Source organism: Vipera berus, assembly GCF_964194415.1.
Source record: "Vipera berus genome assembly, chromosome: Z".
Classification (NCBI taxonomy): Eukaryota; Metazoa; Chordata; class Lepidosauria; order Squamata; family Viperidae; genus Vipera; species Vipera berus.
In genome coordinates, this window is record NC_138205.1 from 73,793,314 (window position 1) to 73,809,033 (window position 15,720).

General features: G+C 37.5%; 1 protein-coding gene across 1 annotated transcript in view; it reads left to right on the plus strand.

Annotated features, from left to right (window-relative positions):
• Positions 1-4,665, plus strand: part of DPY19L1 (dpy-19 like C-mannosyltransferase 1) — a gene marked incomplete at its 5' end in the record, with an annotated part of 85,578 nt that extends 80,913 nt beyond the window's left edge. Inside the window, 2 exons of the mRNA XM_081344144.1 lie at positions 1,008-1,133; positions 2,602-4,665. Of these exons, the coding sequence (XP_081200270.1) occupies positions 1,008-1,133; positions 2,602-2,758 (283 nt within the window). The 3' untranslated portion in view covers positions 2,759-4,665. The remainder of the gene's footprint in view (positions 1-1,007; positions 1,134-2,601) is intronic.
• Positions 4,666-15,720: the final 11,055 nt, after the last annotated feature.

Here is a 15,720-nt window from a genome sequence, read left to right on the forward strand (position 1 = left end):
TCTTAATTAGCTGACTCATATTCCTTATGGAAGCCCTTTACATATATTGGCCTTCCATTCTATTCTGATTTTGCATTCCTAGCTACAACCCAACTATGTAACAATCAGCTTTCAGCAGGAAATATCAAAACTTCATTGATCTTAAAAACATTATTATATAGTTTGTCTACACTGCCCACCAAATTGGAGGCAGGTATGTTACAATCCCTTCACTTAAGGAGATCTATCTAGTGTGACCAAGAAGAAGGGCCTTCTCTATGGTAGCTCCCTCCCAGAACATCAGTCATAAAGAGATAAAATTGCGTCCTCCATTCTTTTTCAAAAGGCCCGAAGATACGGTTTTGTCACCAAATCTGGTCACCCACATTGTGATTTGTTTGATCATTGTTGCCAGGAGGAAAAGGATTTTGTATTGGGAGTTTTACTTCAGCATCCTCCTGGAGTCACTGTGAATTAGGCAACTATGTACATTTGCTTGAAAATAAATTCTTCAAGGAGATTTCGCATCCACGTTGTAGCTTTGTATGATCTTTTGCCCAAGGATTACTGTCATTCCCTTAATTGCTTCAGAAATGCTTCAACCTAAGCCTTTCGTTTTGCCATTAAATCATGGAAACTGCCCCATTTACCATGGGACCTCAGGCATATCTCCCAGCAGGTGATGATTATAGTTCACCATTCACAAGATTTTTGGTAGATCCATAACTCTTATGTGTTAATTCATATATGACCACTTGCAGAATTTCATTTACAGATTATTAAATTATGTTCAGTGTCCATTTTCTGATTTTCTAGCAAAAGATTTTATATTAATATATTTCCTAATTTCTTAGTTTCCCTATTATTAATTTTATTTATCTCCTTTATTATAAATTTAATAGATAGCTTGGTTTCTTTTACATTAACAAGAAGGCATTTTATTCTGTAAAAATGGATGCAAGAATAAATTACCTAGGGTACATCTACTATCAACTCTTCAATTGTAATTCTTTTGCTTTTCTGCAAAGGGCAAGAACGAAAATTGTTTATTCCATGTATAGCCGAAAACCTGCAAAAGAAGTTAGAAGAGAACTTTTAAAAATGGGAGTAAATTACTATATTTTAGAAGATGCTTGGTGCCTGAGGCGAACTAAGTAAGTATTCAGTAATAAAACAATAAATTGTTTCCAACAAATGATCAGTGAAAAAAATACTACTTTCTAACACATACTAGGAAAGTTTTGAGATCCCTTTTAACATCACCCATTTCATAAAATGATGTGGTTGCATGATGTTCTTTACAGTTGTATCACTTTAGTGATGGAAATTCTGGTCCTTGTTTATTTATTTTATATCCTGTTATTATTGTTGTTGTTGTTGTAAATAACTCAAGATGGTGAACAAACCCAACATTCTTTTCTCCTCCCTTCTCCCCTCCTCCCCAAACAACCCTTTGAGGTGAGTTGACTGAATGAGAGTAATTTGCTCAAAGTCATCCTGTGGGCTTTCATGCCTAAGGCAAGATTAGGCATGTTTAAGTCATGGTCTCCTGTTTCTACACTGGTGCCTTCAGCCATTTGAATGCTATTTGTATAGTGTATTTTTATCTTAGTTATACATTAAAATTTAGATAAATTACCGTATTCCAGTAGTTTAAAATACTCTTCAAAACAATGATGTAAATTAAAAGAATTTTATAGCCGTGGGAAATAAAACATGATCTTATGCTTTTACTGTATTGCTTTTATTTTAGATATTAAGATAAATTTGATCATGAGATTTCCAAATTTCCATGAAATTTCAGAAAATTTTACTGTGTTTCCTTGTGGAAATGGCTTGGCAGCAATTTTAAATTTGTAACTTGCTGTTAAGCTTCGCCATAGAAGTTCAGTAATAAATAATAAATCAATTCCTCTATGCATCATTATCTATTTGTAATTCAGCAGAACTGTCACGCTGGTTGTATTCCAGTTTTAAGACTGGAATGCAAAATAATTCTATATTAGCTTAACCCTTTTGAATTTTAATGTATGAAAGAAAAGCTTCCCATCCATCCCCTTCCCTACCTAAAGTGACCTCTAGAAAATAATGCAGGAGGGTTTTGTTTGAAGCCTATGGCATAGTGAGAAATTGCTGTGGGAACCAGTGTATTTGGCTTTGATCTAACCCAGGAAAGTTTCTTGCTCACTTCTGAATACATTTTTTGTGCTCTATTCACAATGTTCACTACAGTCTCCTTTCTTTTTGTTAAAATCCATTGGTTCATTTCACTCATGTGATAAAAGGCAGAAATGAAGCCATATTCCGGGCTTCTACGTTCTCATTGCATCTCTCTTATTGTATCAACATGTTGAGAGGAGAAAGTCTGAAGTGGGAAGAATATTCTATACATAAACTCCTTGTAATTTAGGACACAAGTAATATAGAGGTCTAAAATGTGTGTGGGCCTACATATATAAAACAATGTATGGGCAGTGGCTAAAAGGGAATGAATTGAGCCCCATTCTAACAAGTGAGATGTGAAACCTGAGATGGCTCTTGACCTGCATAAAAATGATACAGAATTCTTTCATTGAAAGATATGTGTCTTTGTTTGCTGATAATATTTATAAATATTTTTAGGCCTGGTTGCAGTATGCCAGAAATTTGGGACATAGAAGATCTTGCCAATGCTGGTAAAATTCCTTTATGCAATCTCATGTGTAAAGATTCCAGACCATACTTCAGGACAGTGTTCAGCAATAATATATTCAAAGTATTGGAAGTTACCAGAGAATGATTCTTCAGTACTGTATCGTTTTTGGTCATATATGGTTTAAACCAGCAATTTTTATAAACAAAAATCTGCTTGAATTCCAAGTCCATTAAAAAATAAAAAGAATTGATTTAATTCCAGGAACCATTAAATTTCAGTTGCATTCCAGAGAATTCAACACTCAAGTTTTTATCATTTGGAGCAATTGAAGCCATGTACCCATGTCATTGGATGAGATCCTTAGGAGTCCAATTGTATTTACTCAGAAATAATGTCCAGTTGAAAAAATATGAAAATAATTTTAGTTTGGAACTACAGTTGTTTTAAGATAGTAAATGGAATACCACTCTTTAAAATGTAAAGAGTAAAAATATACTTTGGCCCAAATTTGTCTTTTTCTGGGACAATTGTTTAAACTTTGCTATGTAAATATTTATTGCATTCCAACACTTAATAAATACTGATCCTAAGAAAGTGAGCAAAAAAAGTTGTAGAAAATAATGCCAAAATAAATGAAATACTGCAGGCAATGATTTCTAGCAAGTGTTGTAATTTTAAACCCTGAACGAATAAGAGTTGACAAAATCTAAAAAAAATTCTCATATCTAGACATCATTGTATTGCTTTCTATTTCCTTTTCATGCTTCTCCTTTCCGAATAAGCATAGTTTTTGGGGGGTGGGGGTGGGGAAGGATGGTTTCAATTGATTCTATGTAATTATAAATTGCTGTTTGCTTCATCAAAACTGAAAAAGTTCACTTATTAATTAATTAATTACAACTTGTTTATTTGTTCTAGTTTAAAATTCTGAGTAACTTAGAGTTCACATTGACCCAGATGATACAAAACAAAACAGAATGCTTCTAAATTCTTGTTTATCAAAGCTGAGAAAGCATTATAGTATCTGTTGATCAATCTTTACTATTCCTTTTTTTTGGGTAGAATATTATTTCCAAACCAGAATTCCTGGTTTATTGTTTTTTAACAAGCCAAACTTAGAATCCAACATTTATTCTTGGCTTGCTTATTGTCTGGAACCCAATGTTCCAAGGGATCCTTTTCTGAATAAATTTTTAAACACTTTCATTGATAGCAGAAATAGTAGAGAAGTAAACCACCCCAATGTATATAGAAAGAATATATGCTTCTTTATACGTTACTAAAATAGGACTGCTGAAATTCATGTAAATTTATCTGAATTTTTGCTACTATTGACATGCTATGATAAACAAAATAAAGTTGTTGCATGTATTTTAAGAACAAAAATTTTCCAGGAAAATTGTACTATTTTGTCTTAATGAATAAAGGATTGCTATTAATCCTTGTAGAAAGTTTAACATGATAGGAAATAACATTTATTATCTAAGAAATAAATTGTGACCACTTGGAAGAATGCAGTGTAAAACAATTTTGCTTTTGTATTATTCCATTATACACCTTGGAGTTATTTTGTGCAACATAAATTCCAATAGTACAGCAAATGTTAGGTAAGTTACAACTGCATTCTCGAGCTTATTTTTATAAAACTTTTTAAAATTTCAAAAATATTGTATTCATTACTGATTAACTGATGATGCACAGCTCCAAAACCTGGTTGCAGTTTACTTTTTTGTCTGGTACCATAGACCATGATTATATACATTCTGTTTAGAACTGCTAAAAAGTTTTACAAATTGTTTAACTGAGAATGTTAATTTTGTTTTTTCCTCCTGGCAAAGTACAAAAAGGTGAATTTAAAATGTAAAGAAATTTTATTTCCTATTGAGGACTGAATCATCAATTAAGATCCATTCAAAAGGCAGGAAATTGGAGTCATTATTTTGTACTAAGATTATATTGTTGAATAGAAAATACTGTATTTTTATGGATTTTATGCCAATTGTTGATGTTTACTTTCAAATAAAAGTTTGTTCATAATTGTGTTTACGTAAAAAGCATTTCACAAATACCAGGTATTATTATTATATTATTTTCCAGAAAATCATTGAAAAACAAGTTTAATCTATTTTTATCTGACGTTGCTCACTAAAATTTATTGTACTTACATATTAGGGTAAAGGAGAAAATTCTGGTAACTACACACAGTTGACATTGCTGATTTATGAATCATATTTAATTACTCCATTGGCAGCAGTTACTGCGAATATGTAAATAGAAAACAAACATTTTGAACAGGCTTGATGGATTTTCTACCTTGAGACGTTGCTAAAAAATTAACTGTATGAATGTATACTCTAGGACAGGGCTTTTCAACCAGTGGTACATTGGCACCTGGCACGTGGTACATGGCCCTCCCTAGCCAAGCGTAGCGGGGCAGGGAATGAGCTAAAGCGGTGCGGCACAGGACTTGCCGTGAGAGAGTCCTCAGGAGCTAGAAGGGCTGCTGCGGCAAGATGAATGACCCAGGATCGGCACTTTTGGCTCACCCAGAAGAGAAAGGAGGAGGACGGCAGAGACAGGAGAGGCTATAAAAGGAGGCAGTTTTGGTGGAATAGGGAGGGGAAAAAACCTGCAGCCTTGGAAGGAGGAGTCAGCTGGAGCTGCACCGAAAAGAAAAGGAGAAGGAGGGAGGGAGAGAGAAGAGATAAAACAGGACAACCAGGAGCCGATCTACAACTTCGTGGAACCATCCATGCCAGGCACGCACACAGGTGGCAGTGAAAAATGGCAGAAATGCAGCTGGGGAGGGGTCACCCTCCTCAAGGAATGAAGAAAGGCACCATCAGCTGGAGGTGAGGCAAGGAGGGAAAGAGGAAGGAAGGAGATGGGAATGAGAGGGAGGTTGGGAAGGAAGCAGGGAGGAGATGGGAATGAGAAAGAGAGGCAGGGAAGGAGATTGGAATGAGGTAGAAAGGGAGGGAATCTAGGAAGTCCTGCCTTAGCACTTGGCCACCAGCAGCCCTGCTGCCCTTTCGCCATTCCCTTGCCCCCTCCTGGCCTCTCCTGGTGGTCTCCCATCCTATCGCTGAGGATGCTTTGTTTACAGAGCTGGGTGTCCTCACATGGAGAGGGAGTGGGCCTCCCTCTGATCTGCACACTTTGCCCTCCTGCACCCACCATGAGCAACCTTCCCAAGGAGAATGAGCACAGCAGCAGCAACCTTGAGGAGGTAAGTGCAGCCGGTACCCCCTTGGGCAAGTGGGGCTGGACTGGGTTGGGCTGCAGGGTCTTGGTGCCCTGGGAGCTTGAGGGCTGGGCTGGACTTGCTTTCCACTGCCCAGGGCTCCAGGTAGCCTGCACCACCGTCTGGGAGTCCCCTGCACAGCCCAAGAGGGACGGTGAGGCTCCTCTGTTAGCCATGCCCTGGCACTTACCCCAGTCCCACCTCCCTCCACTAGAGACCTCTGGATATCCCCCACAGTCCTGCCTGCCTCCCCACAGGCACCACCCTATGTGAGCAACATTGAGCTGGCCATGCCTGCTTGTCAAAAAGTTGCAAAAGGGGATCACATGACCCTGGGACACTGTGACCATCATAAATATGAATCAATTGCCAAGCATCCAAGTGTAAATCACATGACCCTGGAAATGCTCCAACAGTGTGAAAAATAGTCATAAGTCACTTTTTTCCAATCCCTTTGTAACTGAACAGTCACTAAGCAAACTGTTTTAAGTCAAGGACTACAACTGTCACTTTTCCTTTTTTTTTCTTCTTTTTTTTGTTTTTGGTCGTCACGTTTTTGACACCTTGCTAGGCAACTGATGGTACTTGAATATTGCCATATCCTAAAAGTGGTATTATCAATCAAAAGGTTGAAAAGCTCTTTTAGAATGTTTTAATTAGAGTATGACTTTAAAAGACAAAAATGCACTCATTGTACCTAAGGAAGTAAAGAAAATATTACAGATTGTGTACTGTTCTAAATTCCTATCAATAGAGTTAGCTCACTCTGCTTATGACACCAGTTAAGCATACAAAAGAATAGGTGAACACAGAACTGAAGCAACCTAAACTAATTCAATTCATTTCTGCTGTCAATGTGACAAATGTTTCATTAGGTAAAATGTCCTATAAAAGATGTTCTTTGAAGTAAAATTGATTGGCCTTATAATTTCTTTATGTGGCAGTCATAACAGAAATAACTTAATTTCATACTGCTGAGAAATATCATAGTGCAGTGTACACTTTCTCAAATAATAGCATGTTTTAATAATACAAATATTTACATTGTATATTATAGCATCTAATAGTTGGCATAGAATTGTTCTAAGATGGATATTTTAGCAATATTTGTCCTATTATCAAAGGTAAACTAATGTTCACAATTTTAAATTATGAAAGCTACTTTTAGTCTGCAAAGCTGCATAATGTTAAAATTGACTACAGGTAGTCTTTGAATTACGACCATAATTGAGCCCAAAATTTATGTTGCTAAGAGAAACATTTGTTACATGAATTTTGCCCCAGTTTACTTTTCTTGCCACAGTTAAGTGAATCATTACATTTTTTTAAGTTAATAACATGATTGTTAAATGAATCTGGATTCCCCATTGAATTGCTTGTCAGAATGTCACTAAAACTGATCACCTGATCCTCGGACACTACAGCCATCATAAATACGAACTAATTGCCAAGCATCTGAATTTTTATCATGTGACCATGGGGATGCTGCAATTGTAAGTGTGAAAAATGGTCATAAGTAATTTTTTTCAGTGCCGTTGTAACTGAACAGTCACTAAATGAACTGTTGTAAGTTGAGGATTACCTGTATAGTAGATGGAGAGGTGGTAGAAAGACCTGCCACTGAATGGGTGTGTGATAATGATTACTAGATAGGGAAGGATATATTGCTACACATTGTTTGCCATCTTGCCAATTGTTAGACATGCACACAAACATACATTGCTGATTCTGTTCAAGTGAAGAGCCTGAACTGTATCTGCAATTCTTTTGCTTCAATCATGGACTGAGCAGTTAATGTTGTTTGATGTGTTGTACTATAAATTATCTTCCCTCTACCAAATTAATAAATAACCCCATCCCCCCCAAAACAATCTTCTGATAGATTTACTTGATCAAGGGTCAACATGAACCTTCCGCTTAAAAATGAAGGCCTGAAAGACCAAGACATAATAAATTGTGATTATTTTGTAAAGTTACTAGTTGTTCAACACTTGGATGCTTCAGTAAGTTTATCTCTACCTAACTAATGATAATAAGATAACCTTTATTGTCACTCTGTGAATACACTGGCAGACATTAAAAATTAAATTCTGATGCCTGCTCTCAAAAGAAAATGTATACCCATAGGCCTACATTCACACAAATACATATGCTAAATATCTCATGACCGTTTAGGTTGGAAACATGCATATATACATACGTGCATGCATGTGCGCAGGCACGCACACACGCACACACATTACAATCCATTTGGAATAGATTAAGAAAAAAGAGTCTTGAGATTCTTTTAACAGATGCATGGAGACCTTCAAGGTTCGAGAAAGAGAAAATGGATATCTGGGAGGGATGTCATGGAAGTATTGACAGACACGGGAATGAGCACTTCACTGTATGCATAGGTGTATTAATTAGTTACTTGCTTTGGCAAAGAATTAATATGCAGTAATGATTAGGCTTGCTCTCCTACTAACTGACGGATTGTTCAGGTTGGGCATCTCTTGTGGGAATACAGGGTCTCAATTCTCCCTTCTGTACCATTCCAGTTACACCTCCCCAGGCCTCAAAGCCACTGCCCGCACTACCCGGCACATTTCTTCTTGAAATCCCTATATTTATACTTTTTGGTTACATAAGCAATCCACCCAACAAAGCTGACACACATAAGATAAAGACCACCCAGAAAGGCTGGCACACCATAGATAAGAAAGGAGAAAGCAGAAATAGTAAAAAAAAATGTTCCTTTGGGGTGTTTCCGTAAAGACACTGCATGTTCTTGGGTGACTTGGGACATTGGGTGTTTTCCTTGCTGACCTTCCATGACTCTGAAAGTACCCAAAGATAGCGGGGCCATCTGCACATATTCACAATTTATGCTTTCTACGGTTTCCCCTGATTCCAGATTAACATAACCCCCTCTTCATACTTAGAGCAGCACACAGAAGTATGATCCTCAAACCAGACAGACACAGGATAAGCTGCAGTATGGGCCACAATGTTTAGGACAGGCAGAGATAATTAGGGGCAAGCAGTGAATGATACAACAGAACACAAAGAGAAGACCAATGAATAGTTCCTTAAACCATTCCCATCCTGGGAGCCAGCTGGCAAGGAATGAAAATATACAACTGAAGATTCCAGTGGAAATCCCCAGATCCTTAGGGCGATTTCTGATTCCCTCTTCCATGAGATGGATGGTGTGATTAATATTAATGATAATCAGTGATAAAAGTGTAGCAATGCGAGTGGACTAAAGCACACTCCTTTTGCTGTCAGTACCATATATAATGCTTGGCGATTCTGTAACTACTTCCCTTATTTTAGCTTGTTCCTTACGCCTGTATGGTGTGGTTAAACACCTACTTCTATAATAGATTTATAATTCAAACACCCTCATAGCCAGGATTATTGTTCGTGCAATGGCATTTTCTAAACCATGAGGTACAGGATGATGATCAATATGTTCTTCATGCTCAAGGTGGACCTCATCCCATTGATTGCAGATGCGGAAGTTCCAATTGTTATATTGGATTATACAGACTGAGGGAAAGATAATTCCTATGGTGCATGTGCCTGACTAGTAAGCTGGCAAAGGCTTGTAGGCAAACTGGCCACAAAGGAACCACCAGTCTGGGTAGTTATCAAGATAAATGCCTTGTTTGACTTCTAACCTTTGAGGCATATAAGCTCTGACACCAGACATATAAGCCTTAAATCCCATTGCTGCAAACAGACTACAAAGAGCAGAGGGGTTGTTTTAGTGATTGAGACCAAAAGTCTTATGAATTTATACCATCCATCCCACATGACGATTAACCTTCCATGTGACTTTGTAAGGTGCATAGATTCCTAACTTATATCTGGAAGAGGAATTGAAATAACTAAGGAAAGCTGCTTCCAGGTGCTGTGTATGCACCCCTAATTTAGCAATCCACAGCTTTCCTGCCCCAAAAACAGGGAGTGCCCAGTCCCTTGTTAATTGATCATGCTGAACATAGAGGCTCCCAGAGATGTGGTCTCTATGACCATTGAGCCATTTGAGGGTATGTGGGTGCAAATACAAAAGTCCATTCAAGAGCTTAAACCAAGCCTGCATATTCTGAATGTGGGTATTGGAGCCCCAAATTCCTAAAGAGAGGCTGGGGAATTGGGGACTACCTTACTCTTCAATTTTACTAGGAAAGATGGGGAAGGATGTCTGTACCTCCTCAAGCTTTTCAGGCACAAACTTGTGTTCCCCAGAATCAGAGTGAGGAGGCGCCTGTTCTGCTTGTATATTGTTAACTGAAAATGTCATGACCCCGTCTTGTTGTCTGTCTTCACCTGGTGTCAGCATGTCATATGCTGCATTACATTTGGCGTTATCATTCAAAGTACCCTTTTAAAATCCAGAATCAGTGTTTTGGGGAACACCTGACTGAAATCCTAGAGCTATCTTTCCAAGTTGTGATACTCGAGAAGGGGCTTTTGGGTTTTCCTGGCCAGCATGCAGACTCTCCTGACCATGGGTAAGAGGAGACCACTATATCCTTGCCAAGATATAGTGGGAGGTGCCAGTTGTGGCAAAGCAACAGGGGAGTTCATGTTTGGAGGGTCCCAGCTATGTGTATGATTACAAACTAACCCATTCCAATCCACAGCAGCACATGCTGTCCTTAGAGTCATGTCACATACCTTGACAATGGCCAGAACCTGATCCTCCTTTCCATATTCCCCCACCCCGTAAAAGTAGATCAACCTCCACAGAAGAAAAACATGGAGTATGAAAAGAAAAACAACATAGAGTAAGAAGAAATCAACAAACCAAAGAAAAAACAAGATGGCAACCAAGGTAGAAAGAAAGTAGGTAGGGAGTCGGTGAGAGAAAACTGATTGAAAAGAAGCCTGGAGGGCACAGATATCGTAGCGACCAAAATGTCCCAGCATACAGGTCAGTGTTGTCCTTGAAAGAAAAGCTTCAGCCCAAAGTCATCCTCAGCACCAAGGGCTACAATCCAAGCAATTTGGGGGTTCTCAGCATTGGGTGGTGGGGAACAAGAGCAAATGCGGGCATGATGAATTCAAGTACGAATCCCAGCAACTTTGACCGCAATGTGAGTAGTGAGAAGAACGAAGGGGCCTTTCCAGCATCCAGTCAAAGGACCAGAATCAGTCCAGGACTTGACAAGTACCCAATCACCAGGAAGGAAGGGATGGAATGGATGATCCAATCCCGAATGATGGAAGGCCTGAACAGCTTGTGAAATGGAAGAAACATTATTAGCAAGAAAGTGCATGTATTCCCTGAGGGCCTGGTCTCCAAAAACATGGAGGGAAGTGGATAAGGAAGAATGGTAAAGAAAGGATCAAGTATACATGATCTCAAAGACCAAGAGGTTGCTTAGGGGTGGTTCTCATATGCAAAAGAGTGAGGGGTAGCACCTGAAACCAATTGAGGTGCATTTCCTGGGCACACTTGGCAAGATGACGTTTAAGAATGCTATTGGCCTTCTCCACAAGGGCTGAAGATTGGGGCTGGTAGGCCAAATGAAGCTACCAATCAATACCTATGGCCTGAGCCACCTGCTGGGTAATGTTAGAGATAAAGTGGGGTCCATTGTCAGAGCCAATGCCACGATATGAGAAGGAAAAACATAGAATAATTTCCTTCATGAGGGTCTTGACCACCTCATGTGCCTGTTAGTATGGCAGGGAAAGGCCTCAATCCATCCAGAAAAAGCATCCACAAAAACTAGCAAGTATCTAAAACCCTGTTTTCTTGGCAATGCAGTAAAATCAACTTCCCCAAAATTAGCAGGAGCGTGGCCAGCCCTAAGCCTCCCCAAGGGAAACTTAATAGTTTTCACAGGATTATTAATCTGTTTCAAATCAATATCCATGTTAAAACTCCAAATTTAAATTTTTCCACCTTGTTTGACAACTTCTTAAACTTCTTAAACAAAATAAGAGCCTTGGTGGAGCAGTGGGCTAATGCCTCCTTAAGTAACACCAGCTGCCTGCAATTAGTGCAGGTTCGCATCCCACCAGGCTCAAGGTTGACTCCCATCCTTCCGAGGTAGGTAAAATGAGAACCCAGATTGTTGGGGGCAATTAAGCTGACTTTGTAATAATGCCGCTTGGGGTGTGTGTGTGAAAGCCCTATCAAGCAGGCATATACATAGAATGAAGGCTACTGCTAAGCTTGTAAGCCGCCCTGAGTCTTCGGAGAAGGGTGGGATATAAATGGAATTTAAAAAAAAATCCATCTTTTACAAGCAACCAAATTTTGTTTTATTGGGCCAATTTTATTTCATATAGAAAGCTGATATTTCCACTCAGTAAACTAAATGGATATGCCAGTGGTAAATGTCCCAAAAGATTAATAAAATGCCTTCTTGTAATTTAAAGCCACATAGTGCATGGTAACATTAATAGTATTGACTTATTTTGAACAAAATCCTAGTCTTTTAGACACACTAAAAATTGAAGGATATTTTTTTTCAGCTACAAAGGTAAAACATTTTTTTATTGAAAAGTTTTTCAGTACATTTTATCTTTAACAAAACAAAACCCCTCCCAACCCCCCCCCCTCTTCCCAACCCACCCCCAACACCTCCCTCCCTCCCTTTCCCCCCTCCCCAACTTCCCAGAGCTAAATACAAGGTATAAAAGTAAAAACAATCATAATCTACCATATGCAAACAACAATAAGCTATTAAATCTATCGCACTTTAACTCTTATAAAATGACTACAAGCAATATAAATATCACATCAATACTTATTCAAATGCTAAATGAAACTTTTTAGTCCCATATTTATTCTGGATGTAATCAATCCATTTTTTCCACTCCACAATATATCTCTGTTGCGAATGGTCTTTCAAATACGCCGAGATCTTTGCCATTTCCGCCAGGTTAGAAACTTTTAAAGTCCATTCTTCTATAGTCGGCAGTTCTTCCTTCTTCCAGTATTGCCCTACTAAAAGTCTTGCTGCCGTAATTAAATTCAACATCAACTTAGTGTCCACAACAGTAGTATCAATAATAATGCCCAGTAAAAACAATTGCGGACAAAACTTTATCCTTTTCTTAAATATCTTCTGCATATTCCACCAAATTTTAATCCAAAATGCTTTAACCTTGTTACAGGTCCACCATATATGAAAGTACGTTGCATCTTCACCACCACACCTCCAACATTTAGGCTGGTAGTTCGGATACATACTTGCTAATTTTTTAGGATCTAAACGCCATCTATAAAACATTTTATAAAAGTTCTCTCTTAAATTTTGAGCTTGTGTAAATTTTACATTTCTCACCCAAATCTTTTCCCAAGTATCCATTGTAATAACTTCTTGAAAATTCTGAGCCCACTTTATCATACAATCTTTAACAAGTTCTGTCTCTGAATCAATTTCTATCAGTGCAAGATATATCCGTTTAATATGTGCTTGACCCTGATTTCTAATTTGCTTTACCAAATTTTCATCAGTCATTGAAAAACCAATTTTCTGATCTTCTTTCCACCTGGCCTGTAATTGCCCATACTGAAACCAAGTTTGAACAATCTTTTCTCCTCGTAGAAAATTATACGGCTTCAAATGCCATACATTCCTTTCCAAACTTAAAATTTCCTTATATGTAGTCACATCATGTTTAAACCCAACATTTATATTTTCTATTGCGTGTTTCGGTATTGCCCATAAGGGTATCTTATAATTTAGCTTGTGTCTATACTTTTTCCAAACTTGCAACAGAGCATGTCTTATAACATGCACCTTGAACACATTATCCACCTTCTTATCATACAATAGGTATGCATGCCAACCGAATAACAAATCATGACCTTCAAGATTTAATAATCTCACTTGTGTTAAATTAATCCAATCACTTATCACTGACAAAGCAGCAGCTTCATAGTATAATTTAAAGTTAGGCATTTTGAGACCACCTCTCTCACGCGTATCCTGCATGATCTTAAATTTAACTTGTGGCCTTTTCCCTGCCCAGACAAATTTATTAATACCCTTTTGCCATTCCTCCAAGTTTGAATCCTTTTTAAGAATAGGTATCATTTGAAATAAAAATAGAAATTTCAGCAAGACATTCATTTTCACTGCTGCAATTCTTCCCAGTAAAGACAATTGCAATTTTTCCCAACTCTCCAATTCTTTTTGAATTTTTCCCCATAACTTTTCATAATTATTTTTATATAACTTTGCATTTGAGGGTGACAAATATACCCCCAAATATTTAACCCTTTTGACAATTTCAAATCCAGTTCTAAAACCTTCTAAAACAGCCTTTTGTGATACTGTCATATTCTTAGACAACATTTTAGTTTTTTGTATATTAATCTTGAATCCAGAAACTTTCCCATATTGCATTATTATCTCCATCAATTCTACAACAGAATTTTCTGGCTGGGTCACCGTAACAACCAGATCATCTGCAAACGCCCTCAATCTATAATCCTGATCTCTTATTTGAATTCCCTTAATTTTTTCCGAATCCCATATTTTAATCAATAATATCTCCAATGTTAAAACAAATAATAGAGGTGACAACGGACACCCCTGCCTTGTGCCCTTTTCAATATTACATACTTTGGTCAGACTATTATTTACTATTATACGGGCTGTTTGCTTTTGATATAATGCCCTAATTGGTTGTAAAAATTTATCCCCAAAATTCATTTTATCTAATACTTTCAACAAAAATTGCCAATCCAATTGATCAAAGGCTTTTTCAGCATCCAAAAAAATCAGCGCTGCAGGGATCTGATTGTTTCTTTCCAGAAATTCCAACAAGTCAACTATATGCCTCACGTTATTTTTCATTTGTCTACCACTTATAAACCCAGTTTGGTCACCATGAATTACCTGTTGCAGTACCCTCATTAATCTGTTAGCTAAAACCTTAGCAAATATCTTGTAGTCCGTATTCAAAAGTGATATTGGTCTATAATTTTTTGCTTGAGTGACATCCTGATCTTCCTTTGGAATCAAAAAAATAAAAGCAGTTTTCCAAGACGGAGGCACCCCTCCTCCCATTTGAATTGTCTGAAACAATTCCCTTAATGGCTTTATCATCTCTAACTGTAAATTTTTATAATACACAGCAGTCAACCCATCCGTCCCTGGCACTTTGCCCACTTTCAATTGTTTAATTGCTAAAAGAATTTCTTCCTCAGTTATCAATTGATTCATCTCTTCCTTTTGTTCTTGTGTAAGAACCGGAATACTAGCATTCCTCAAATATACATCAATATCTGCCTCGCTAATCTTATCTCTAGCATATAACTTAGAATAAAAATCAACAAAAGTTTCCTTAATAAGATTCTGTTGATACACTACCTTACCCTTGTGTTCTATTTTATCTATATTAGAAGCCCTTTGCTTCTTCCTTAACAAATAAGCTAACCATCTACCTGGTTTATTGGCATTTCAAAAAGTATTATGTCTAGCAAACCGTAGATTAGTTGCCACTTGATCAGCCATCAACTTATCAAACTGTCCCCTTAATAAATTAATAACCTCTTTAATTTTCACATCCGATGGATTCAAAATTAAGGCCTTTTCTTTTTCCCTAATTTCATTCTCTAATTCTTTCCTCCTAAATTCCAGATTACGTCTATATTTGTTATTCAAATATATTAACACACCTCTCATGTAAGCTTTACTAGCATCCCCAACCATTTCCATAGAAGTACCCTTATTCATATTAATTTCAAAAAAACCCTTCATCTGTTTTTTACATTCTTCCACATTTTCCTGATTTCTAAACAGGTTCTCATTTAGACGCCAGGAGCGCCTATCTCTATTATCCTTATCAATCTCTAGCCAGACTGGACTATGATCAGACATAGTTCTTGGACAGATCTTTA